This window comes from Raphanus sativus, chromosome 4, assembly GCF_000801105.2.
Source record: "Raphanus sativus cultivar WK10039 chromosome 4, ASM80110v3, whole genome shotgun sequence".
NCBI lineage: Eukaryota > Viridiplantae > Streptophyta > Magnoliopsida > Brassicales > Brassicaceae > Raphanus > Raphanus sativus.
Genome location: NC_079514.1, coordinates 48036256 through 48063183, shown reverse-complemented (window position 1 = coordinate 48063183; position 26928 = coordinate 48036256). Strand labels below are relative to the sequence as shown.

At 31.2% G+C, this 26928-nt stretch overlaps 4 protein-coding genes and 1 non-coding gene across 5 annotated transcripts in view; 2 read left to right on the top strand and 3 right to left on the bottom strand.

Moving 5' to 3' along the window:
* Positions 1-2980, top strand: part of LOC108824840 (FKBP12-interacting protein of 37 kDa-like) — a 39783-nt gene extending 36803 nt beyond the window's left edge. The window contains exons 2-10 of the mRNA XM_057009298.1: positions 1172-1308; positions 1411-1454; positions 1545-1680; positions 1774-1840; positions 1955-2019; positions 2118-2138; positions 2222-2269; positions 2434-2526; positions 2611-2980. Of these exons, the coding sequence (XP_056865278.1) occupies positions 1201-1308; positions 1411-1454; positions 1545-1680; positions 1774-1840; positions 1955-2019; positions 2118-2138; positions 2222-2269; positions 2434-2526; positions 2611-2790 (762 nt within the window). The 5' untranslated portion in view covers positions 1172-1200 and the 3' untranslated portion in view covers positions 2791-2980. The remainder of the gene's footprint in view (positions 1-1171; positions 1309-1410; positions 1455-1544; positions 1681-1773; positions 1841-1954; positions 2020-2117; positions 2139-2221; positions 2270-2433; positions 2527-2610) is intronic.
* A 475-nt stretch (positions 2981-3455) lies between these two features.
* Positions 3456-5494, top strand: LOC130511751 (cyclin-dependent kinase B1-1). The gene is made up of 4 exons (XM_057009296.1): positions 3456-4132; positions 4224-4293; positions 4892-5030; positions 5175-5494. Exons 1-4 carry the CDS (start codon positions 3520-3522, stop codon positions 5265-5267), a joined length of 915 nt encoding a protein of 304 aa, XP_056865276.1. The 5' UTR covers positions 3456-3519; the 3' UTR covers positions 5268-5494.
* Positions 5495-5550: 56 nt separating this feature from the next.
* LOC108855080 (uncharacterized) lies at positions 5551-8362 on the bottom strand. The gene is made up of 8 exons (XM_018628788.2): positions 7935-8362; positions 7369-7516; positions 7126-7276; positions 6915-7040; positions 6754-6834; positions 6441-6633; positions 6081-6351; positions 5551-6008 (listed from the first exon to the last, which is right to left on the bottom strand). Exons 1-8 carry the CDS (start codon positions 8133-8135, stop codon positions 5761-5763), a joined length of 1419 nt encoding a protein of 472 aa, XP_018484290.1. The 5' UTR covers positions 8136-8362; the 3' UTR covers positions 5551-5760.
* Positions 8363-14505: 6143 nt separating this feature from the next.
* LOC108839229 (uncharacterized) lies at positions 14506-15853 on the bottom strand. The gene has a single exon (XM_018612037.2). It carries the CDS (start codon positions 15603-15605, stop codon positions 14688-14690), a length of 918 nt encoding a protein of 305 aa, XP_018467539.2. The 5' UTR covers positions 15606-15853; the 3' UTR covers positions 14506-14687.
* Positions 15854-25675: 9822 nt separating this feature from the next.
* On the bottom strand, positions 25676-25782 carry LOC130512080 (small nucleolar RNA R71). Its single transcript, XR_008945641.1, has one exon. It is a non-coding gene; the product is annotated as a small nucleolar RNA R71 (small nucleolar RNA).
* Between the last annotated feature and the right edge of the window lie 1146 nt (positions 25783-26928).

Sequence of the window (26928 nt, the reverse complement as noted above, 5' to 3'; positions counted from 1 at the left end):
AACAGACACTAAATGATTTTTCTGTAAAGAAAAATCAATGAATTGGACTTATCTACCTGCCTAGAAGTTTATTACTGATTTGATCACATGCGTCCTTGCCTTGTAAATTCATTCAATAAGAAAGAAAGAAAAAACAAACAAAACTCATCTGTTTTTTTAACTCGATAATTAATACGAAGAATGTGTATCTTTAGCTAATTTAGCCACATTTGATCACTTGAAAAAAATTCTTCCAGCTTTCCTCCACTACATTTATTGTTGAGAAAATTGTAAGAAGACTCAAAAATCCTTAGATTAGGCATGGGCGTTCGGATACCCATTCAGGTTCGGTTTGGATTTTTCGGATTTCGGTTCTATTTTGTAACACCTTCTAGGTCCTATTATAGTAAATCTACAAGTTCGGTTCGGGTTCAGATATAACACATCGGTTTTTGTTCGGTTCGGATAATATCCGAAGTAACCATATATTATTCGGATTCGGGTTATATCAGATCAGTTCGGATATACCCTAAGTAAAATCTAAAATTCAATAGAAAAACATAAAAAGTATATACTTATTTATATATAATGGAGTATTTAAGATATTTTGAAAAAAATTAGATACTTATTGTTAGATATCATGTTGAAATAAATATGAAATTGAGTATTTGAAGTATATATTTATGTTTTAAATATTTATATTATATATTAATTCGGACATCTGGATCGGTTTGTTCGGATATTTTTTGGGTTTTTCGGATTATCCATTCAGGTTCGGTTAATAACACTTCGAGTTCGGATATGTTTTGTAACACCTTACAAGATCTATTCAGATATTTTTTAGATTTCGGATTCGGTTCGGATCGGATTTTTCGGTTCGGATTCGGATTTCGGATTACAGGTTTTATGCCCAGCCCTACCTTAGATCAAGGAACAATACAAAAATTACTACATTTTTTTTTTAATTTGACAGTAAATTCTGGGGAAAAAAAATTTCTGGGGTTGACAAAACAAAAAATCCGGGAAAAGGAACGAATTACACGTGTAAAGTAAAAAATCATAAACGTATCCTAACCGGAAACCGGGTTAACCCGACCCGATTCTCTCCTCTTTCTTCCCCCAATCTAAAACCCTGAATTCCCGTCGATCTCGTATAACTCACTCACCATCGACATCCCGCAGAAAATCTTTGGGCTTTTTCGTTTGAGTGAACTTGCTACAATGGACGGCGATTTTAGCGGAGACCATTCCGCTTCAAATGAAACTAGGGTTTCAGGAAACAAAAGAAGATTTGGTGACCATGAACATGATGTCTCCGTCTCAAAGAAGGTAAGCTTTTGATGAGATCTACTGATTTTCATCTCTATTATATCCTTGACTACGGTAATGTTGATTTAGTGAGACATTTTGGTTTTTTTTTTGTCGTTTCAGAGTTGTACTGAATGTGTTGCAATCGTTTCATCAACCATCGAGAGGTTTCTTCTTTGATGCTTTTAATGCCATTTGCAAGAGTGTTTAGCTTTCTCATGTATAATAACTTCAAAACCTCTCTTTCTCTGTGGCAGTCTTGAGGTTCTTAAAGACGAGCTTGCTTCATGTCGAGCATTGCTCTCTGGCAGTTTTGATAAACTTAAAGACGAGCTTGCTTCATTGTTCTTTGACAGTTTCCAGAGTGTTAAAGACGAGTTTGCTTCTTGTCAAGTATATTCTTTCTATTTACTCCTATAGTTCTATTGCATCTTCTTTTTATGTGATCTCATCTTTTACTTTTTTTTTTTGTGTATTTTGTGTCAGAATGAGCTTGATAAGTGGAAGTCAGCGTTTAAGAAGGAGTCCTTTGTACCCGCTAGAAAATCTCCTGGTTAATACTCTTCTTCTCCATATCAAATCTTGATTTTTTATATATGCTATGATGTGCCTAAACCCTTTCTTTAGCAGTCCCAAAATGATTATGTTTTTTTTTCTCTTCTCACAGAACCTCAACATGTGATTGACTACATCCAAACTCTAAGATCTTCCGACAAGTCTTTGAAAGAAGAGGTTTGGCATTATTATAGAGTTAATACTATTAGTTATCAACCAATATGTACGAAGGTTTTAAACAAGTTTTTTGACGGTTATTTATCTCATTGTTTCAGTTGGAAATTGCGCAAATGAAAGTAAGAAATCATTTTCCTTATTGCAGAGTTTTCTTGACCATTACATTGTCGCTAAACATACTTCTTTACCTTTATATGTATAGTTAGCTATCCGTGATCTGAAAGCTCAACTCAAGCCAGAGTCAGAGAAGGTATACAATCCTCCCTCCCAAATGTTTATCATTATGGAGTAAGCTAGTTGTTGAAGCAACTTGGACTTTTCTAGGCATAAATAAGTGTTGTTCCTTGATATTTTATTCATTTAGAGGGAAACTTTTCTCCTTGTAAAACCTTTTTTCCTGGCCTCTGGTTGCAGCTAACAGATGGGGATACAGAAGTCCACGACGAGCAGCAGCAGCAGCAAGGATCGACTCCTTCTGGTCCGTCACGCAACGTGGCATATCTTGAGGTATATCAAGTGTAACTCTTGTCTCATTTTGTTAACTTTTGTATTCCTTTAATATATATTCATTTCATTTTTGGTTTCTTAAAGGAAGAGCTGAGGGCAGCAAATGCGAGGATCGCAGAGTTGAATGAGTATCAGGAGGTGGAGTTGAAGGAGATGGTGAAGCAGTTGGAGTATTATCGCAACTTGGGCAAGTTGATACTTGACAAATTCCCAGACTTGGTTCCTCCACAACCTGCACCAGAGGATAACAATGATCAGAGATAAATCTATATTATCTGTTATATAGGTTTGTTGGAAACTAAAGAATCCATCTATGTAGAAAAACGTTAGAATCATTTCAATTGTTTTTTCCGGTAATCGCCTTATTAATATCCTAACTTTTGTAATATTTTCAGACTAGTTAAGTGTAGTAGTTTATTTTGTAAGCTTCTCTCAGTAATCACAATTTCTAACATTTTGTATATATTTTTAGAAAATGTAGTATGTTTAATGTGCAAGTACAATTATTAAAAGTATTATTTTCTTTTTATGAAAAATCATCAAATAATTAGTGAAAACTTTGAAAATATATTCAAGTTTCTGGTACAATTATTAAAAAGTCTTATTTTATTATGTCCTGGGGTGTGTGTGTTCTCCAAAATTTTTGTCTACTAACTTCTTTTTTTTTTGACAACGTCTACTAACTTTATAATCATTAAATAATCATTATGATCAAACAAAACTAGACTGTAAGTGGTCTCAAAAGTTACCATTTTGTCTAAAAAAAAGAAATACGTACTCTAAATTAATTTAAGGTCATGAGTCATGACTCATTTGTCACACACACATGTATGAAAGCAGCGAGGGAGAATTCAAAACTCAGGAGGAGCGGGAAAACAATCCGACGTGGCAGCATCTCCCCCAAAAGGAGCGTCCCTCTCTCTCTCCATTAATACATACATAGAGAGAGAGAACCCTTCCTCTCGAGTCTCGATCAACCAAACCAACTAACAAATGGAGAAGTACGAGAAGCTAGAGAAAGTGGGGGAAGGAACCTACGGAAAAGTCTACAAAGCCGTGGAGAAATCCACGGGAAAACTCGTCGCACTCAAGAAAACGCGCCTGGAGATCGACGAGGAAGGCATCCCGCCCACCGCCCTCCGCGAGATCTCCCTCCTCCAGATGCTCTCCTCCTCCCTCTACATCGTCCGCCTCCTCTCCGTCGAGCACGTCCTCAAACCCCCCTCCAAATCCAACCTCTACCTCGTCTTCGAGTACCTCGACACCGACCTCAAGAAGTTCGTCGACTCCTTCCGCAAATCCCCCAACCCTAAACCCCTCGGCGACGATCTGATCCAGAAGCTCATGTTCCAGCTCTGCAAGGGCGTCGCGCACTGCCACAGCCACGGCGTGTTGCATCGAGATCTGAAGCCGCAGAATCTGCTGCTGGTGAAGGATAAGGAGTTGCTTAAGATCGCTGATTTGGGGCTCGGGAGGACCTTCACTGTGCCGCTTAAGTCGTATACTCATGAGATTGTGACGCTTTGGTATAGGGCTCCTGAGGTTCTTCTTGGATCCTCTCATTATTCTACTGCTGTTGATATGTGGTCTGTTGGTTGCATCTTTGGTTAGTTACTTGTTTTCTTTGATTTTATTTTTAATTCGTCTCTATGTGTGTGTTTTTATGTTTGTTTGTTTTTTTCTTTGGATTTGAACAGCTGAGATGGTTAGGAGGCAAGCTCTCTTCCCTGGTGATTCTGAGTATCAGCAATTGCTTCATATCTTCAAGTATGTTTGCCTTGATTGAATCATATTGCTACCTACTAATTGAAGTGAATAGACCCCTTTACAGTCCAGTTTTTCTTGATCATAATCATTCACTCTTGAATGTTTTTGTTGAATGAAATGAGATCAATAGACCCCATGCATTCCATTTTTTGTTTTATCATAATGATTCACTCTTGAATGTTTTTACTTGATTGAATTGAAATCGAGTAGACCCTTTACAGTCCAGTTCTTCTTCATCATAATGATTCACTCTTGAATGTTTTTGCTGAATGAATTGAGATCAATAGACCCTATGTATTCCATTTTTCTTTTATCATAATGATTCGCTCTTGAATGTTTTTGCTGAATTGAATTGAAATCGAGTAGACCCTTTGTTAGTCCAGTTTTGTTTGATTAAAATGGTTTATGGAGATTGCAAGGAACACCAATAGAGCTACTAACCGAAATCAATAGATCCTTTGTTTGTAATCCAGTTTTCCTTGATCATAAAGCTTCACTCTCTAATGTTTTTTGATGAACTGAAGTTCTTTTTTCAGCATCGTATCTTTATTGACTATTATTGTATAGAGATTAATAATATCTTTCCTGATTGATGGAGATTGCTAGGAACACCAAGTGAGCAGCAGTGGCCTGGTGTTTCATCTCTGCGTGACTGGCATGTCTACCCAAAGTGGGCGCCGCAAGACTTAGCACGTGCTGTTCCATCTCTTTCCCCTCAAGGAGTTGATCTTCTCACGGTAAATTTACTGCCTCATGACTGACCAATAGCATATGAATATTGTTGCGAAATTGATCATGCTTCCTATTTTTACTAGGCTTAAGACTCTTTGTCAAATCTATTTTCCACCTGATCGAGCTTTATATGTTTTAAACAAATGCAGAAAATGCTCAAGTACAATCCTGCTGAAAGAATTTCAGCAAAGACAGCACTTGATCACCCTTACTTTGACACCCTTGACAAATCCCAGTTCTGAAGTTTCCCTTCAATTCAAGAATATGACTTTTATCTTTGAGTTGAAGAGTTAATTGACCAAAACTTGTTATCATCATCTTGGTGAATCTGAACATTTGATTTCTGTTGCTTTCCGACACCATCAGTGTCATGTTTGAATTAGAGACTTGTTTTCTCAGTTGAATGTAAACACACAATGGTAAGCTTCCCAAAAGGTCGCTTCTTTATATTGTCTAGGTTGCTTCTTTATATTGTATTCATACAAAGCGTAGAAAGATGACTTCCAGAGATGTAGAGTTTCTTGCAAGTGAAATAAAGGGTCTCTAATAAAGTTTGTCAAACCCAAATGTTACGTACAAATGATACACTTAAAACACAAACACATGCCCAAACTAGTTTCACAACAAGCTGCTCAACATACACTAAGTTAAAGTGACTGATCGCTACACACAATTGAAGGAAACCAAGTGGTACAGAAGTAGTAGCTAGAGAAGATGATGTGAAGTGAAGTGAAATCAATTGGACCACACATGAACAAAGCCATGTCTGTTTCCTGTGTATATCTCATTGCGTTCTTCGTCATAGAATAGAGCCGTTATGTCTTCCAAAGCTTCAGCCACAGCGTTTCTTCTCTGCTTTGAGTTCGTCCCCAAACTACTACTACTACTAGTGCTACTCTCATTTTCTTTTGGTGGTCCACTACTAGATGTTATCTTAGCTAAGCATTTCCCAGTCAATATATTGCTGATATTGATTGATCCCGCTGCACCCATTAACAAACCATATTAGTGAACACTTGTCATTAGTCTATAAGATGAGCTTATTGGTATTTTACCATTTCCTTCTATCCACTGATCTTCAGTATCAGCTTTGCAATACGAGATGATGAGATCTTGATCACTTGTTATGTAGATGTTGTTTGTGTTGCAGTCCGGATGCCATAGAAGATGATCCTCAAAGGAAGTCACGAGCTCTCCACGAAAATTCCACACAGACACGTTGCGGTTCCTGAATGTTAGAAACAGCTGGTTCTCGTAAAGGAATATGAACGCAGAGGGCGTCATGAACTCAGCTCTACTAACTTCCATTTGTTTAGCGGTTCTCACCTGCGTTCACAAATCAGAAACAAACCTTTTGTTAAAGAGATGTAAAAACAGAAACTAAAGAGATTGATTTGAATTTTGATGAAAATTACGTCAAGAATCTGGAGATTCTCATTCTCTTGCTTAACAAGGAGTTTCTCATTGAATTGTTCAATGAAATCAACTTTCTTGTTTCGGTGAAGCAAATGATTGAAGGACTTGAGAACCGTGCCATCTTCTATAGACAGAATCTTCAAAGGAACGTGACTTGTAGCTCTTTTGAAGATCAATAACATTATCCCTGGACTGTTGTTACAGGGAAAAGGTACACATAACTAAGTCAAAGTCTTTCAATCAAATCATGTGGACAGAACACAGTCAGAACAAGAAACACAAAAGGGCTAAAGATAAATAGAAATAAGTTACCTGATTTTAATTTCTTGGACATTTTTATCTGATATCGAATACAACATGGTATAGTTTTTCAGATCAAAAACCTTGTACACACTGCACAAACAACCATAATAAAGCTCAGAAGAAGAAACTTGTAGTCACAAAATTTGGGGTAGTGAACACCAGAAAACAACCTGTCCTGCGCAGAATACGTAAGAACCTTCCCATTTACATCATCAAACTCTACAAAACCAGGCCACTTCAACGACTCAGACTCAAAAAGGGCAAACCCTGCATCCGGCTGACCTCTCAGAATATACCTAATAGTTGAAAAAAATAACCAGAAAGGCTCATTATTTCGCATAATCCAGAAAGATAAGACACTTGAGGGAGAGATAAACATACTCAATTCTAGTGGATCTGCATTTCAGAGAGCTGAAATTGTCAGAAGCATAAACCGAAACAGTGATGAGAGAATCATTGTTCTTGTTGTAGAACAAGCTCCTAATGACTTCGTCTGGACTCACATTCAAAAAGCATACCCTTGTGTTCGTCTCTGCAATTCAAAACCAAGAATCCAAAAAAAAAAATGTAAAAGCGTCTCAAAAGGTGAAAGCTTTTAATTAAGCAGTCTCGCAAAGAATATACCTCTACTGAAAGCTGCACAGACACCAGAGTGAGCAAGCGCAAAGACAATGTCCCTCGCAGCAACAATCTCAATAACTTTAGTTCTCTTCATCAAAAACGGCAATGCAACTAAACAATGTCCCTTGGGATCATGAGTATCGTATTGCTCCTGAAAAGCAAAATCAATTCAACGAAAGGAACTTACTTTAGTACTGAAATCAAGTTCATATAGTCAAGGGTTTAACGAGAAGAAGCATAAAAAGCAATTTCTAGGGTTTGTCAGAGAGATTCTCTAGATTTAGGTCAAATGAGAGATTCTCTAAATTACTGAATCAAGTTGCAAAGTTCAAAACTTGAGTAGATAATAAGCAGACCCAGAACGCAATTTCTAGGGTTTGGCAGTGGGATTCTCTAAATTCACTTAAATTAGGTCAAATGAGAGATTCTCTAAATTACTGAATCAAGTCGCAAAGTTCAAAACTTTAGCAGATAATAAGCAGACCCAGAACGCAATTTCTAGGGTTTGACATAGAGATTCTCTAAATTCCCCTAAATTAGGTCAAAATCACAGAGATTGGAAGAGTTACCACGAGACGCATGTTGCGGAATCTCTCCTGGGCAGTGCTGATGGAGAAAGCTCGATCTTTACGAGACGAGATTTCTCTTCGCTGAAGCTTTTTGACGCTGCTGACGAACCCATCGGGACGAGGTCTCTTTTTAGCCGCCACGGCGACTCTTCTTCTTCCACTGCAAGGTCTAGGGCTAGCTGTAATCCGTCTTCCTTCCATAATCTATTTAGAGAAAGTTGGAAACCCAAACGATGCGGAAGAGTGAGGGTAGAGTTGAAATCTTCGAAAGGGAAGCTGTGATAAGTGAGGGGGCCACTACTACTACTACTACTACTACATACGCAGTGAAGGTAAGAGAGTTGCAGATTCAGATTGGGAATGGTATCCGATTCAATGTTCTGAAAGCAATATCCCAGTTTCGAGCATTATTATTTTATGCACTTATCGATGAAAATATTTTTTTTCAATAGAAATATTAGAAATGGAGCGTAAAGAAATTAAGAAGGTTTGATGGGTTGAATACTTTGATGGGCTATGGCCCAATAAAACATTACAAGGAAGATCGTTAATATACGGACTCGCAAACTTTCTTAAAATACATTCTGACTTTACAATTAGGGAGAATTTACCAAAGACTAAGAGGGGTTTATTGGTTTAAGAACTTTTTAAGGAATTATAAAATTTTAAGAATCCATGGTTATTTGTTTATGGATTTTAAAAGTCTTTCCAAAATCCATTGTTATTGGTTTAAAGACTTTTAAATTTCATTCAAATCTTTTGTTATTCAAAAAGTTTAGTTTTTATTGATTTTGCTATTCTATTAAACTCTATGGTTATTGGGAGTTAAATTCTTTATATATTTACTCATAAGCTAGACTTTGAAAATACCATGTCTACTCATAAGATTTCTGAAATCTGTGTACTAATAAAAACATTTCCATGCAGTATGACATATTTTTCTTGTTTGACATGTGATTTCCAGAAGATTTCTTTGTCGATTAGTTTTATATTTGGTGTGTTCTAACATAATCTTTCATTTGTAAGAGTGATGTCTCCAAAAAAATGTCAATGAAAACAAGACTGTTAAAAATCTGCCATGTAGTATGAAGATAAAAAAATAACTATTTTCATAACAAATCAAAGAACAAACCATAATACAAAGAATCAATACCATAAAATGCATTTTTCTATGTGAATACACCAAACGATAATCTAATAGTGTCTCATCGAGATTCATTGTTGAAATTTTCTACAATATTTTTGTATATTACCTTAGAAGCTTTTTTTTTTTGAAAAACTACATTGTGCAAATTCTTAATAATCAATAACAATCTATAGAAATCAATACAAAATATTTGATAGAAATTTAGAAAACATTTGTGAAATCTCCTAAACTTTTAAAAATCTGTCAACTTCTAAAATCACTAAACTTTTTCCAAATTCTAAATTCCAAAGTATAATCAAGGCAATGGCTAGGCCTGTGAATTAAAATCCGGTATCCGCTCCGATTCGGCCCGAAAAACAGTTATCCAGAAAGTCCGGATCCATGTAGTGAAATTTTAGATCTGGATATCCGGATCCAGATCCGGACTTATTATATATTTAAAATTATTTAAAATATAATTATATTTATATATGTATACCATATATAGTTTATATATAAAATAACTAAAATTTTAGTTTTATTAAATTACAATAATTTTTCAATTTTATTTTTTTAAATCATTTAAATAGATTAAATAAATGGTTAATTTTTAGTTTAATTTTTTTTTTTTTAAGTTCAGATCCGGGTATCTGCAGGTATTCAGATTTTAATCTGGATAACCGAACCCCGGATATCCGGAAGGCACGAATCCGGATCCGGATAATAATTTTCTGGATCTGGCCGATCCGGATATCCTAATATAACTGGGATACCCGGTCTGTCCCACCCCTAACAATGGCTATAATTTTGATATAATTGATTGAATAACATTTAACACTTACTTGATCCACTTACTCGATCCAATTATACCTTTTATATTATTACAAGTTCCGAGTAGTAAAATATAAAGAGATGACATCGGGAGAGTTAATTTTATTTAGGGATTTAGAGTATTTAGGATTTGGGCTCTGATATCATGTTAGATTCGAGTTTATTATGAGATTCCAAATTAAAATTAATTGGTGATTAGTGAATTGATCTTAACCCTTTATATTTTAGTTAGTGTCCCTTAGAATTTTCGATATGGGATATGCCAAATGCCAACGTATGTAATCATAAATTATATGAGCTGTTCATACTTACTTTTAAGTAAGTGTTCTATTCCGTTTATAAAAGTTCTATATCTGATAGAAACAAAAAGAATCACAAATCATAAAGTCAACCTCTACACCTAAAAACTAAATTTTAAAACTGAATCCAAATGTTTAATATAATTTAAAGTTACAATATTAAAAAATAATAATAATAATATAAAAATTAGAACTATTATTATATTATACTATCTACAATGGAATAGAGATTACTCTTGTAAAATAATATATTTGTGTTGTCAACTTCAATCCCAAATCACTTCCAACCCTAAACCCAACACACCTTAAAACTTAAATACTAAACCTTAAACTCTAATTCCTAAATCCAAACCCAAATATAAAATATTTTAGATTAAATTAAAATATTAATATAGTATATAATATTATTTACTATTAACTATACTATATAAAATGTAAAAGGAATTAGACTTGACTGGGAAATACATTGGCTGAATTTATGATAATGTTGATACCTATAGGTTTTACTTTTTATATTAGTTAACAATTTATTTAATTATTTTAGGTAGTAAATTTCACCGGTAGTGCAGAAAGACAAAAGTGTATTATTACATAAAATATATAATGTATGCTAACAAATTAGGTTGGGGTATTATACAATGAATTAGAATTTTCTGGTGGCCATAGAAGGCAATCTATCTTATTAAAGTAAATGTACTTTAAGCTTTTGTTTGGAAACATATATAGTAGTAAAAAAAATAATGTTGTCTGGATAAATGGATAGTAGTATATTAAGAAAAATAATAATGGGCTTAATTTATAGATTATTATGGCCCAAAGTACAATTAACATTATTTTTGGGTTTTGTATGATTGTTATTAATTTGTTAAAGAAAATTCTAAAATTATTTATAGTTTCTTTTGAAGAGATTTTTGAATAAATAAAGAAAAAATGTAATTTATTTATATAAATATATATTTTGTATGATATTTTCTGTTTTTGTATATTTTAAACACTTTTCGCAAAATTTCTTGATATATAATTTAAAAAATACAGTATAAATATATAAGTGATTCACCTCATGAGTTATTATGTGGATTTAAGAGTAAAACACTATTATTAAGTAAAAGAATTATTAAATTACAAAAGTATAAATATTTGTAAAATTCTTACTACCGTGTTTACGGGTCACAAACGTCTTTATAACACGATACAGAGCCGAAATACATAGTTTAAACAATAAACAAAAGTAGTAAAACTGAAATCGTTAAATGTTAGTTTTCTAAGTTTGTAAATACTGTAAATTCATCATAATTATTTATCAAAAAGGTATATACATATTTATTCCTAAAATTTTGGAAGATTTTGCGTGGGGATCTTCTCATTTAAACCAAATTCCAACACTTGATCTCCACGAAAATAGAATAGAGATTAATAGCAACTCAGTTACCATTAATTATTCCTAAATATTTTCACATAAATTTAAATCTAGCAATTTTTAACTAATTTATATATTTGTTCATAAATTTTAGAAAGATTTGACGTGGGTTTCTCCTCATTTAAATCAAGATCTCAAACTTGATCCCCACGAATTAGAATAAAGGTTAATAACTACTAAATTATCATATCTTTATTGTTCATAATTATTTCTAAATATTCTCACATATATTATTGTTTAAATCGTACGAATTCTTAGCATTTAATCTTAATAAAATCATTTTTCAAAACAACCTTGCTAGCCTTATATATACACCTCTTACGCTTCTTTTCTACACATACATTCAGACTTCACAAAAAGAAAACAATGGAAAACAATCAAAATTATGTCGACGTTCACAAAGTGAAACCACATAAAGATGCTTGGAGAGTGCACGTGAAGCTACTTCATTGATGGACATCGAACACAAGTTTTAGAAGGGAAACTCTAGAATGTGTTCTTGCTGATGAAATAGTAAGTCATCACCTTACTAAATTGTCAAGATATGTTTTATCTGTTCGTACAATTTTGATCATTGTTAATTTCGTGTGTTTAAGGTGGCAAAATATATGCAAGTTGCAAAACAAATCTGATGTTTCGCCTGAAACGAAATCTCTCAATTGGTGAATGGAGATTCATTGAACACTTCAAGGTTGTTGTTTCTGGTGGTACAACTACGAAATACAAAATTTAAATAATAAACAATAAGCAATACAATTTCGTTCAACCAACCAAATATCCATGCGGATGCGCGAATCAGCCTCTAATATTATTTGCCACAATAAACTAAAATAGTAAAAATTGTACTCATTAACCTTTTATTTTTCAAAATTTTATATATATCATAAAAATAAAGATCCGCCCAGTTGGGCGGGTTAAGATCTAGTTTCCCTTATAATTACACTTGGAACTTTTTGAGATACATCTTGTTTTTGACACACTTTCTTCATGTGCTTTGTCTTTCCTATTCTTTTTAGCCAAACCATGAGTTTGAATTTTGTTCTAATTAAAGCAAAACCTTTAACATTGAAAACTTCACTTATGTTCTTTGTTTCTCTCTCTTATTTCGAAATTGAAACTCCATTTATATTTTTTTCTTCTCTTTATCTCTTTTTTTTTGTATAAGTCTTCTGCTCCAACTAACCGACAGAGATTCTCTTATTCTATTGTCTATTTTTTGCTTCTTCTCCACCTATCCTCTGACACCACCACTAGATAAAAAAAATACATACATCCTTAAACACATACACAAAACAAAAATAAAAATAAAAAGCTGGTGTAATCTATAAGATTAAAAACTTCTTTGTCATCTGTAACAAAATAAGTTACAAGGTGTATTCTCACGAGTTCTTAATTCGGCTCATTCAGCAATAAGATACAAATTGTTCATAATTCCTATAATTTTATTTGAAAAGTCAGTTTTCTAGGTATTGTTAATTACGATGACACCCTTATAAATCGAAATATTACATATAATTACTATAGTAAAATTGATTTTCCTTTTTTAAAAATAATTTCTATTAATTAGAAATTTCCGTTTTTAGTTAACATATATAATTAAAACATTTATAAAGTGAAAAAAAATTACAGTAAAATAATATATCTATGATAATACGAAAGTTAACAAAAATAATTTTGATATTAAGAAAAATAAATATCTCCTTTAATACATAATCTTAAGCAATAAAAATATGTTTTCAAAGTAATAAAAATATTTTCATTATATCTAATATCTATATATTTTCTAAGATAATTACAAAATAATTTGATTAGATAGACCAAGATATATTTATGTATCATATATATGTCATCATATAACTAATTGTATTGGTCCATCATATAAATAGTCATATAATTAATAGTATTTTATATATACCATTTTATAAATAATCACATATTATTTTCTTAAAGTTTAATATGAAATATAAAAACTATAATTTAAGTTGGTATATGAAATTAATCTTTTGTTGTATTTTTCTTATATATATTGAAAACATTTTTTAATAATAGTTGTTGGAAAATATTTTATTAAAAATAATTTTTTGAATATATGCATATTTTAAATCAATTTTGATATAAATCAACTTCAAATTATTTTTTTTGATTTGAAATATGTATATAAAATTTAAATTTTATTTTATGATTATTTTAGACAAAACAATGTTTTTAGGTAATTAGATTAGTCCATTTAGTATATTTTAAAACTGATAAAATTTATTTCTAATTTTATTATTAACATAAGCCATTGATTTTTTATTTTTATTTTTATCCATGTTTCAAAATTTTAATTTTTTGCATTAGTTTTCTATGAATTATTATTAATTTTATGATTTTTTTTTTGAAAATTGAACTCTTGAAAATTTTATATCTGACTAAACTAAACAAGGTAATAATACTGTTTTCAAAAAAAATTTATATAATATACTATTTATATTTCAGTTTGTATTTTTATTTTCACAATAAAGAATTGTAAATATAGTGACATAATTGTAAATAAAAAGAAATATAGAAAGAATGTTGTTCAATTTATTGTAAAAATAATGACTAAATATTTAAATAAAAGAAGTATTAAATATATTATTCATGTTTCTAAACAATTTTCATTTGTTATTAATTTATTAAAAATACAGTGGTTAAATGTGTAAATAAAAGAAAGTACACATCTTTACTATTTATGTTTCCAAACATATCTTATTTATTTTACTATCCTTGTTTCCAAACAATTTAATTGTGTAATTCAACTTTAATATTATAGATTAAAATACTAATAAATTATTATTATATATTTATTTATAAATATTTATATATGTTTATGAGCACGAGAGAATCATCTAGTTATTATTATATATATATATACCGTAAAAATATATAGAGATTTTATTACGTTATAAGACAACCAGACTTCGATACTTTTTTTTTTGTAACTTAGACCTTTGTAACTTAGACCTTTGATACTTCAAAATAATAGTTTACTAAATCCCAGAATAAAACAAACAATCCATTCACGAGACTAACATATTATGTCCGTCTCTTTAAAGATTTCAAGGCATTGCTCCTATAAGCGAAGTAGTCGGCAGTATCGTATATTCAGCATCCCTCAGCGACTCAAAGTCTTGGCCGTGGAGGCTCTTACATTGGAAATATGCAACGGTGTAAGTCATAAGTAGAAACATCACAACAAATGTTGACAGCACTAGACTCCCCAGAGTCTCGATCTGATCTAAACCGAAGATCAATAAACCGAAGAAAAGATTCAAGAGAAATAGTTTTGGATTCATCCCTTTAGCAATCTTTACAGCTTCTCCCAAAGCTTGCATCCCATAAGTTTCCTCTAGTACTGATACGACCAAAGATAGGTACCAGACGATAGCTAAATAGGACGCAAACAATGCGAAAAGAACAAGCAAAACGCAGGACACAGCTGCGAAGGAAATCAATGAAGCAGAACTTAACCAAAGGAGAGGAAAAAGTATTGTAACGAAGAAAACCCAGTAACCAAGACTAGAGAGACAAATGTAGAAATAGGTCACAAGAGGTCCCTTCCAAGAGTGAAGGGTCCGAACCACAATATCTTTGAACTTGACGTTCTCATCATTATAAGTAAGAGCCGAAGCATGGACGATGACTAGGACGGATACAAGGTTGATGATGAAAGAGACAACGCCAAAGATGTCTGAAGAAACACCAAATAGGCCAAAAGCTGCAAAAACTTCCATAAGTTGGGTTATGTAATTCGCGCTGCTTGGATCCATCGTAGGTAACAAATTTAAATCTTGAGTCAAGTTTGTTATATCAAGTGTAATGGTAAGGACGTTGAACAAGTAAACTAAACCATTGAGCAAGAGAGAAAATACCAAGACAGAGAACATCAACTTCTTATTCTTGAGAAATAGTTTGCGAGATTCGTTTAACATACCCACAACCTCCTTTAGAAGATTCGAAAACGAAAATCTAACCATGGTTTACAAGAAAAACAAAGCTCTTGGATATTGGTTTTGGAAATGATGGTGAGGGTTTATAAGATCATACATGAATACCCATATTGTCTATATACTACTAAGCTAGTAGTACTAACTACTAATTTACTAATCATACGACTCTGATTGATTCATCCGCTACTTCTCAATGGAGGAAAAATTCTTTGGCTTGTATGTCTTTATCCAAAATCATACGATAGAAACGAAGACTTGGACATATTTAAAGCCAAGAAACCGAAGCATATATCACCCCCAGTGGCGGAGCCACCCCTTGGTCAGAGGGGGTCACATGACCAACATGGTTTTTGTAAAAATAAAAATTTTGCTTGTATACTGGAAAAACAAAATTGAGGAAATTCTATAGATTTAGTTTAATGACCCAAGTAATAATGCCTATTATGAAATTGACCCTAGTGGAGGATTAAGCTAGTTCCGCCACTGATCACCCCTCGAAGAAAAGTATAATCATGACATACTGATAGCGACACAATTATATATGTTAAAGGGAGGAAACGAAAGGTAACATGTTCAATATTGCAACTGGCCTTCCTCATACACGAAACCAACACTTTCTTGCGGAGGTTTGTTCTTCATAATTATATATTTTCATTTTTAATAATGTCATAAACATAATTGTTTACGTTCTTGTTATAATTTATACGATATTAAATTTTGATATTGATGTGAAGTAAATATTAACATATAGAATATTAGATTTTTAGTATACTGTGGGTTTTATTAAATTATACTATAAATATTGAGATTTAAAGTTGAATATAAAGTTCAAATTTTATATTGAGTTTTTTTAAATACAGTATTTAAACAGAAACATAAAAATAATGAAAGCAAGTTACAAAAAAAAAATAGTAAGTATAGATTATTGCAAATTTTGTTTAGCAAGCATAATTTAAGTTATTGAATTAGGCCACTTGGCTGGTTATGATTAAAAATTTGGTACATCATATTTTAAAATTACATAGTCGATCATACTATAGTGGACCTTATATTTGAATCAAAGCCCTTATATTTTTTTCTGGTAAAACGGAAACATATTTGTCTTCTACCGATTTTTCTCATTCCTTTAGAAAGTTTTGTACCTCATTTTATCTCTTTACCGGCGCCGACCCTTTGCATGGTGAAAGCTTTCTTAACAATCGAGAATATATACTTAAGTTTTCACTATAATTAAGAACTGCAGAAGATTTATTGATTACTACTGCAGATTTTGGCATAAAGGGTCTGAGTTTCTCAATTGAGGTGTATATCTAATCTATTAAAACAGAGTCCTATTTAAAACTTACCATGACATCATTTAAATTTGGACCTATTAAAACATGTTGTGGCTAAATAAATGCCCTTAATATACAAATCTAATAATATAAGTTAATCCATCATTTACGTTTTCTTTCTTATCTTTTATTCTCATCATCGTTGTGTTCTCACCTTCTCCATCTTCTTCCTCTCTTTCTCATTTTTTGTATAGATTGATCTAAAGATTGTTAGTGATTCAAATAGAGATGAATATGCACGTGATTTGTGTTTTTGTGATTCTAAGTTAGGTTTACCAATTATTTTTGTTGAGATTATGGGTGCTGGTTTGCAATGAGTGCATGTCGATCTAAATATGAAAACTGGTGATAATGGTTGTTCTTAGAAGTGTTTTAGGTTGATGCTCTACTGTCGATTAACCAAAGCTATTTCTGGGTATATGATAAGTTTGACCCCACAACTAACAAAAAGTAAGCTCTTTTGGGTTTTGGTTTATTGTACATTTTTGTACATGTTTGTTTTCATTTTGTTTAGCTAGATCGATGTATTTTTTACTTTCCTCTGTTTGTATTTATAATTGATTGACTAATGGTAAAACAAAGTTCAATCGACAGTGGTGGAAACAAAACTATATTTGAAAGATAATAAAATAAATCTGGAATAATAAAATCTATTCCTAATCATATATCACATTTAAATTTGAAAGATTCTATAACATCTGCAAAATAACTAATAAGCTAGGTTTGTGGAACTAATACTAAAGTAAGATATTCTTCTTAGTTAAAATTTCCTAAATATTAAATCGTAGATATTCCTCCTATATAGGAGTAAAACTCTCCCAAAAAAAAATATTTATATTTCCGATCATATATTTTAAGAAATAAAATTGTAGCAATTAAAACCAAATGTTAACTTTAAGAAATAGTCAAGTACTTACAAAACATAGTTCAAATAATGTTATGTTAATTAATTATAAATAGTCAAGTATTTACAAAACATAATTCAAATAATATTATAAACTATCTAATAATTAAAGTTAAAAAATTGTTTTATAAATAAACAAATAAAACACTAACGTTAAATTCCATAAGTCAAATTTGTTTTCAACAAAGCATATAATATTACAGCATAAATTCGAATAACCTAACATTTTATTTAGTAGATTAGATGAATCAATATATTTTTATTTTGTTTATTTTAAAATAAAACAAAATAAATGAAACATATAATCTTTGTTTCAGCTGGTCATATGTATACTATTAAAGCAGATAGATGACTGTTTATGAATATGTCCTTGAAAATTTTCTAAGTAATTATAGAAATTGTATGTATTTTTTTCCCAACATTATTTGCAACAAATCAAAAGTCATTATTTTATAATTATATTAAAGAATATTTAATATAATTCAGTTTTTAATCTTTTTGAAAATTTTGTTTCCTAAATGTTTACACCATATCTTTCCAAAAAAAATCTTTCACATTATTAATTACATTTATTAAATGAAACCTCAAAATAAAATCAAGTTGAAATAACAAATGATTAAATCAACAAAATCATAATATGGTTCTCAATTATCTCAACTCCTTAAAAATAATTTCATTTAAAATAAAAACTAAATCACATAAATTTAATTTAATAAAATTATAGAAAATGTTTTGAAACGCACAAATGAATTTTTCAATACAAGAGTGTTGAAAATATAAAATATTTTATTTAAATTAAAAAATCAGTGTAAAATAAGTTTAAATTCGGTTTAAATAAATAAAATCATATTACGGGTTAGAATTATTTAGAGTCTTCTAAAATTTAGTCATATTCAAAATAACAAAAATAAGTCATATAAGTAAATTTAAGATAAATTTCATAAAAAGTTAAATATATAATTTATCAAAAATCATAATTTTTATTACGTAAAATAATTTTCCGACAAAAAATATTCCCGCCCTTTTTAAGGGCGGGTCAAAATCTAGTGATTTCTTATGATTAGGTTCTTTTAATCTATATTTTGTTATGATTGTTAGAGACTATCTAAAGTTTAGAATACCAATCGGAAAGACAGAGCTCGGCCCTAGTTTAATCATCAGGAAAAAATCTCTTGCACATCTTTGATCGATGAAGAATCACTAAAAACCCTCATTTGGTATTCAGGTGTGCGGGAATAAACTTAATTCACCTTCCTTTAAACGTAATAATTTCCACGATTTCGTCTCGTTTCAGATCTTTATCATTTGCAAAGATTTTTCTAATCCATAATTTTATTTTAATCTAATAATTTTTCTATTGTCTATGTAAGATGAAATGGAAATAATTTTTTTAGCTCATGAGTAGAATTGAATGAATTAACAAATTGGCTTGACTGTAGAATCTATATTATTAAAATAGAAGTACAAAATTAAATTAACCCAGAGTTTTTCATCTTATTTACAATTGCATGCCACTGAAGTATTAGATGAAACTATATTTAAGGAAGTTTTGTCTTTTCCTGATTTAAATAGTATATTTAATTATTTAATGTATTTTTCTAATTTAAATAATAGATTCCTTAATCAAATCTTAACTAAAATAGATTTCATAATAGATTAAGATATTAATTTAATACTTATTAATAAGAAATAATAAAATAAAAATCACACATCAAAATCAATTTAGATAACATATACATAAAATATAAAAGAATTTATTCATAATTTATTAGTATAACGCTTTCATAATATAAGTCCAATTAGTTATAAATATTGGACATATTATATTCTACAATGTGATATAATAGACGATTAAAATCACAAAATATAATTATTCAAAATAATAATAAATTGTTATTTTAAAATGTTATATCAACAATTATGTAATACATATTAATTTACAATATATATATATATATATATATATATATATATATATACATTATCATTTGTAGAGAGAATTAATTTAGTGAAAGCAAATATTTATACGGATACGGGTCAAGCTATAGAAATAAACAACAACAAAGCAATATTATTTTTCTTTAACAAAATTATTTTAGTTCCAAATACGTTCATATATTTTATGTATTTATAAATTTATTTTATTTGTTTTAAAGGATTATTTTATGTTAAGATTTTGGAATTAGAAAAAATATGACCCACCTCTATATTATTCTAATTAGGAAAATTAAAATTTATATCAAAATTTTGTTAAAATTTTAATTTTTTTTATAACTACAAATATTAATTTTCAATCCAAATTTAGGTTTAAATATTACAAATATATCTTTTAGCATAAACAAAAAATCTAAAAACATAAAATAAGTACCCGTCAAGGTCTAGTGTCTGATTAAATGAGAAGATCATAGACAATTGTTAATTAGAGAAGTCGAGTTGACTTAATTATCTCAGTTTGTTTAAATGGTAGATTTATAAATATAATCGTTGAGAGTATACAGAATATTTGATATCTTAATTACTTTTCAGACATTAAATATTAGTAATATAGACCAACTACTCTTTATAGAGAAATAGAGGGACAGAAAAATGAAATAATTTATAGAAAAACTCAGACAGTGACATGGAGAAGGAAAGATGAAAATCAGTTGTAACATCAGAGAGCAAAAGAGAAAACACACTAATCATTTAGTCAAAGATAAATGTATGTAATCTTAGTTGGATATAATTGTCTCATAAGTTTTATAAATCAGAATATTATTTTAGATCTTTTTGTTGTTGGTATATATATATATATATTATCAAGATAATTAATCTAATTTTAAATTTAATTCCTTCAAACTAAATTTTTTTTTGTCATCGATTAAAAAAACAGACTCAGACTGGTTCTGTAAACCACAGAGATAGCTCCACATCCCTTCAAACTAAATTAAAAATATTAAATATAAACTATTTATTTTTATTTTTCTTAAATTATATAAAGATTAATGAATTAAAAAGATAAATACAATTAAAAGGATAATTTAAAAACTACTCCACACTTACATAGAAAAAATGCACCTTCACGTAATGTTAAAAACTACAATAAAATAAATTTAGTTAGTAATTTTTATTAATTTTCCATTGGTTGAAAATGAGAGTGTATGGATTGCTAAGACTGGCCATTGATTAAAACTTTTCAAGGGTCCAGATTCATTTATGTGCTTCTTCTCTCTTTGTCTCTTTTGTTTCTCCTCTTTTCAATGGTTACATATTCACAAATATATCTGTTCATCACAGACTTACATTCAGATTCACAAATTATAATAGGGAAATTGCACTCAGTAGCATTCAAACAAACTATAATTAAGCATCTAGCTAAAAAATAAAATGCCTCTAAAATTCTTCAATATATACTATATTACCTCACTTTTTATTTGTTTTTATTTTGTTTTATTTTTCTTCCGGTAAATCCTTCTTCAAACCATTACTATTTCTTTCATACCTACATCTATCAAATTATCTTTTACCATCATATCAATGATATCATCACCAATGACCACCACCATAGTTCCTATCTTAAAGACGGATGACCAGTGACCATCACCAATGACCATCGCCTGCGTAACTTAAAATTTTGTTATTTTAAGCAAAAAAAAACTTATAAATTTGTTTCATGTTGTTTAGTATTCTACTGGATACAAAATAATTACTGAAAAAACTTAGATGTTCACGGATTAACATAATCTATTTTGTAATGTATTATTCTGTTTGAAATAATGTGTACTACACCATTTGATATGTTCCATTCTATAGAAAAAAATTTAGATTTTAATTTTATTTAAAATATAAATATATTTTATATTTGGGTTTAGGGTTTATTGATCTGAATTCAAGGTTTAGTATTTAAAGACGGATGGATTATAAGTAGGGTCTATGTTTATACTATCTATAGAGTTTTTATACGCTTAATCTATCAAATCAGTACAAGTTCTAGTTTACAAAAAAAAAAAATCAGTACAAGTTCTATACTATTTTGTTATGATGTTCAAATTTATTAATTTAATTAAGTAAATGGAATGGATCATATATTATGTACTATCTATAAAAGAGATTTCCACTTATCATGTATTGTTGTTTCACCGCTTGTTGTTCCATTTTTAAAAGATACTAGATCTTGATCCGCGCTTTGGAAGCGCGGAATATTTTACGATGAAAAATTTCATTAATAACTTAATAAATATTTTGTTAACTTTTAAAGAGTGTGTATTTAAAATATTTTTGTATTTAAATCAGTGTTTTTAATTCAACCCTATTGTGATTATACCAGTTAATCCGGGGATCTAACAATTCAATTTAGTTTTTTAAAATATTCATATTAAAAAGTCACTAAAACCCGAGACTAACCGATTGAACTGATGGATGACCGATATGTAATCTAATTTGATTGAAATTGTAATAGTTTCATAATTTGTAGTCTTATAATCCAAATTTTAAAGTTCATTATTTTGTAATTTCTGAAATTATGACGTTTCTACAAAATTTTAAAGAGAAAATGATGGATATAAAATAACTAAGATTAATTATTGTATTGTTTGGAAATATTGATAGTAGTATAAAGAAATAAGTATATTGTTTGGAAACATGAATAGTAATATAAAGAAATGAACATTAGTGATTTAATGTAGGTTTAACTATAAAGTATAAATGTGTATTTAATTTAAAAACTTACAAAATAAATGTTAGGTCCAACATAATGTTTCTGTTTTAATAAGATAGATGTGATTATACCGGTTAATCTGGAGATCTAACAATTCAATTTAGTTTTTTAAAATATTCATATTAAAAAGTCACTAAAACCAGAGACTAACCGATTGAACTGATGGATGACCGATATGTAATCTAATTTGATTGAAATTGTAATAGTTTCATAATTTGTAGTCTTATAATCCAAATTTTAAAGTTCATTATTTTGTAATTTCTGAAATTATGACGTTTCTACAAAATTTTAAAGAGAAAATGATGGATATAAAATAACTAAGATTAATTATTGTATTGTTTGGAAATATTGATAGTAGTATAAAGAAATAAGTATATTGTTTGGAAATATGGATAGTAATATAAAGAAATGAACATTAGTGATTTAATGTAGGTTTAACTATAAAATATAAATGTGTATTAATTTAAAAATTTACAAAATAAATGTTAGGTCCAACATAATGTTTCTATTTTAATAAGATAGACTAGATTTTGACCCGCGCTTTTGAAGCGCGAGATAGTTTACGATGAAAAATTTCACTAATAATTTAACAAATATTTTGGTAATTTTTAAAGAGTGTGTATTTAAAATATTTTTGCATTTAAATCAGTATTTTTAAATTCAACCCGATTGTGATTATACCGGTTAATCCGGAGATCTGACAATTCAATTTATGTTTTTAAAATATTCATATTAAAAATCACTAAAACCCGAGACTAACCGATTCAACTGATGGATGACCGATATGTAATCTAATTAGATTTAAATTGTAATAGTTTCATAATTTGTAATCTTATAATCGAAATTTTAAAGTTCGCTATTTTGCAATTTATGAAATTATGACGTTTCTACAAAATTTAAAGAGAAAATGATAGATATAAAATAACTAAGATTAATTATTGTATTATTTAGAAACATTGATAGTAGTATCAAAAATATATTGTTTGGAAACATTGATAGTACTATAAAGAAATAAGTATATTGTTTGGAAACATTGATAGTAGTATAAAGAAATAAGTATATTGTTTGGAAACATGGATAGTAGTTGATATCTTGTGTATTTACATGTTTTTAAGCTTCATTCTAGTCCTTATATTGTTCATTTGCATGCATTTAGAGTGCATTTAGGTTGCATTGCATTACATTTGTCTCAATCAGATATTGGAGATGCTTATTGGTGACTTTGAAGACATTTGAGGGGTTTTCAGTCAAAAGGGTGAAAGATGAACATGGATGAAGGCCTTAAAGATATCTTTTGAAGCTCAAATTTTGGGAAGACAAAGTAAATTGAGTTAGCTTTCTAATGGAGGTGGTTTCAAGTCATTTGGATCTGTATTGAAGGAGTTATGATCAATCTACTGGAGGCATATCAACCCTGTAGCGACCAGAGCCGTAGCGACCAGAGCATGTCGCTAGGAGGGTTCCCGAGCGTACGTAGCGACCACTGTAGCGGGATGCCAGGTCGCTACGGGAGAAAAATACTGTTTTTTTTATTGGGTTGACCCAGGTTTGTTGGGTTGACCCAGCTCGTTTTTAGACTTCTATAAATACCCTTTAGACCTAATTTTGAGGGATATCTTGTTTTCTTTGTAATCACATTAGCTATTTTGGTGAAAGACTTAATCTTGAGCTTCTCTTCATCTCTATCTCTTGTGATTATTGATCAATCTTGACCACTAAGCATGATTAACCTTCAATCATCCATGGGTTTGGGTTATTCATGTCTATTAGTGAGTAGTTACCTTTTGGATTCATGGGCTAGGGTGATTAGGGTGATTAAGTGAAGATCTAAGGGTGTTTAGTGTTAGATCTCTTGTTTCCTTGCTTGTCTACTTCTCTTAATGCTAGATTAAAGTTGGCCTCTTTATTCTAGAGCTCTAGACATTTCCCACCCACAAGGTGTTTGATGAAATGTCTGAACCAAGTAGAGCTTGCTCTAAACTTACCTTACACAAAGACCATTGTGTTAAGAGAGTTTAGATAGTTAATAGACTCATCCCTAATGATTGCTTAGATCTTTTAGGCTCAAAGACCTTTGATGTCTAGTTGATTAAAGCAAATGAGCATTCTTCTTGACCATAGAGCTTGCTTATTTCAGTGTTCTAGACTTAAGGAAGTTATTGATTGAAAGTTTGCCATCCTTAGATTGGATCTTAATCACTTAAAGTCAAATGCCTAGCCCATGAGTCCTATCGTCCTAGATTGATTGAAAGCTTGTTCCTTTATTGCATCTTAGCATAGTTCTAGTTCGCATCATCATTCAAAACCTGTTTGCACTTAGATTAAGCATAGATTTGTATTCTCAGTACATTGAAATCACATAGGATTGGTTCGACATCTCACATACTACTTCATTTGATAGGGACCTGAAAAGTCCTGTCATCAAATTGGCGCCGTTGCCAAATTCTATTGTGATTTTGACATTGGGATTTAGTCATTTGCTTGAGACTAAGTCATTTTTCTTATTATTGTGATATTGGCTCTGCTTTTCCTCTTTCTTTTTCATTTCAGGTGTATGAACTTGAGAAGTAGAGGGACTACAAACCTCACTCCTCTAGTACTAGACATCCGGACTTTGGAAAGAGAGAATACAAGAAGAAGGAGAGAAGAGGAGCAACAGGCTCATTTCAACAGATTGGGTTTTGATATGGCTCACCATCAGAACCAGAATCGAGATGGAGAGATCCCTTTGGGAGCTGCCCAAGAGGGAAATGGTCAAGGAGCTGCCAACCTTCGACCACAACACCCACAGCGCCAAGCTCGCGCCATTGGAACCTTTGATCTCCCTCACATTCATGGTCATAGGTTGGGAATCAGAGCACCACCGGTGGAGAACAACAACTTCGAGATCAAGTCAGGGCTACTCAACACCATTGAGCACAACAAGTTTCATGGCCTGGCAGCTGAAGATCCTATTGATCATTTGTACAAGTTTGATCAGTATTGTAGTTTGTCCAAGACAAATGGTGTCTCTGAAGATGCATTCAAGCTGAAGATGTTTCCCTTCTCTTTGGGAGACAAGGCACATCAGTGGGAGAGGTCTGTCCCAAGTGACACTATCACCACTTGGGAGGGATGTAAGGAAGCCTTCTTGGAAAAATTCTTCTCTACCTCAAGGACAGCTAAGATAAGGAATGAGATCTCTGGTTTCCAGCAGAAGAATCTAGAGAGCTTCAATGAGGCATGGGAGAGATTCAAGGACTACCAAGCTCAGTGTCCTCATCATGGTTTCAGCAAGGAGAGCTTGCTTAGCACTTTCTACAGAGGAGTTCTCCCATCTTGCAGAAACAGGCTTGACACTGCTAGTAATGGTTTCTTCTTGGGCAGAACTGAGCAGGATGCAGAAGAGCTGGTGGAGAACATGGCAAAAGTGATTCAGTCTACAATGAGGAGTATGATAGAGCCAACAGAGGGGATGACCAGCAGACAAGGAAAGATATCAAGTCTTTGCAAGACAAGTTGGACTTGGTTCTTTCAAACCAATCCAAGAAGGAGCAGGTTAGCTTTGTTGGTGATCCTAGTCAAGAGGTTCCTCCTAAGGTGAATGAAGTTGATGGTTTGGAAGGGCAAGAGGAGTTATGCTTCATCAACAACAATGGTACTTGGTACAGGAAAGAGCCCAACTTTCAGTATACAACTACCAGCAAAGACCCTATTCAACAACCAACAAGGTGGGTACCAGCCTAGGAACAACCAGCAAGGAAGCCATCAACCTCAGCAGAACTCTCCTCCTGGTTTCTCCAACAAAGGAAACAGTCTACTCAAGCCCAGGAAGTTCTTCTCAACATCAGGCTCAAGACACAAGTGTGGAATCAATGTTCAAGCAACTACTAGAAGCTCAGTCAAGAAGTGAGAAGCAAATGGTTATGAGTTGAAGAACATCCACTCAAAGATTGATGGGAGCTACAATGAGCTCAACAACAAGTTCAAAGCTTTGGAGAATCAGTTTGCCTCTATGAGTTCCAACTCCAATCGCCAACAAGGAACTCTACCAGGAAAACCAGAAAAGAATCCAAGGAGTCTTGCAATGTTATCATATCTACTACTTCTTCAAAGATTGAGCTGAGTGATTATGAGAAAGAGGTAGATGAGATTGAGAAGCTAGTGTTTGGGACTGAGCTTGGGAAAGTTGAGCAATTGGTTGTAGCAACAGCTGAAGCACAAATGGTGGATAAAGCTATAGAAAGGGTTCATGTACAAGCTGAAAGAAAAGTTCAAACAACGAATCTGCAGAGAGCTGAGCCTAGGGTTGAGAACCAGTTGAGAGGAGAGCTGACCAGAAGCTGAATGAGGTGAAGCAAGAAGACATTGAGGTTGAGCTGTCACCCTATGACAAAGTCCTTTTCCACAAAGAGTCCTCACCAAAGCTCAGAAGAA

What these genes read in the sequence shown, in the direction of transcription:
- LOC108855080 (XM_018628788.2), bottom strand. Translation starts at nt 8,135, where the DNA reads ATGGAAGGAAGACGGATTACAGCTAGCCCTAGACCTTGCAGTGGAAGA. An exon ending in TGCAGATCCACTAGAATTGA is followed by an intron (nt 7,041 to 7,125) that starts GTATGTTTATCT and finishes TTCAACTATTAG; the next exon opens with GTATATTCTGAGAGGTCAGC. An exon ending in ACGTATTCTGCGCAGGACAG is followed by an intron (nt 6,835 to 6,914) that starts GTTGTTTTCTGG and finishes TTGTTTGTGCAG; the next exon opens with TGTGTACAAGGTTTTTGATC.
- LOC130511751 (XM_057009296.1), top strand. Translation starts at nt 3,520, where the DNA reads ATGGAGAAGTACGAGAAGCTAGAGAAAGTGGGGGAAGGAACCTACGGA. An exon ending in CAATTGCTTCATATCTTCAA is followed by an intron (nt 4,294 to 4,891) that starts GTATGTTTGCCT and finishes TGATTGATGGAG; the next exon opens with ATTGCTAGGAACACCAAGTG. An exon ending in AAGGAGTTGATCTTCTCACG is followed by an intron (nt 5,031 to 5,174) that starts GTAAATTTACTG and finishes AAACAAATGCAG; the next exon opens with AAAATGCTCAAGTACAATCC.
- LOC108839229 (XM_018612037.2), bottom strand. Translation starts at nt 15,605, where the DNA reads ATGGTTAGATTTTCGTTTTCGAATCTTCTAAAGGAGGTTGTGGGTATG.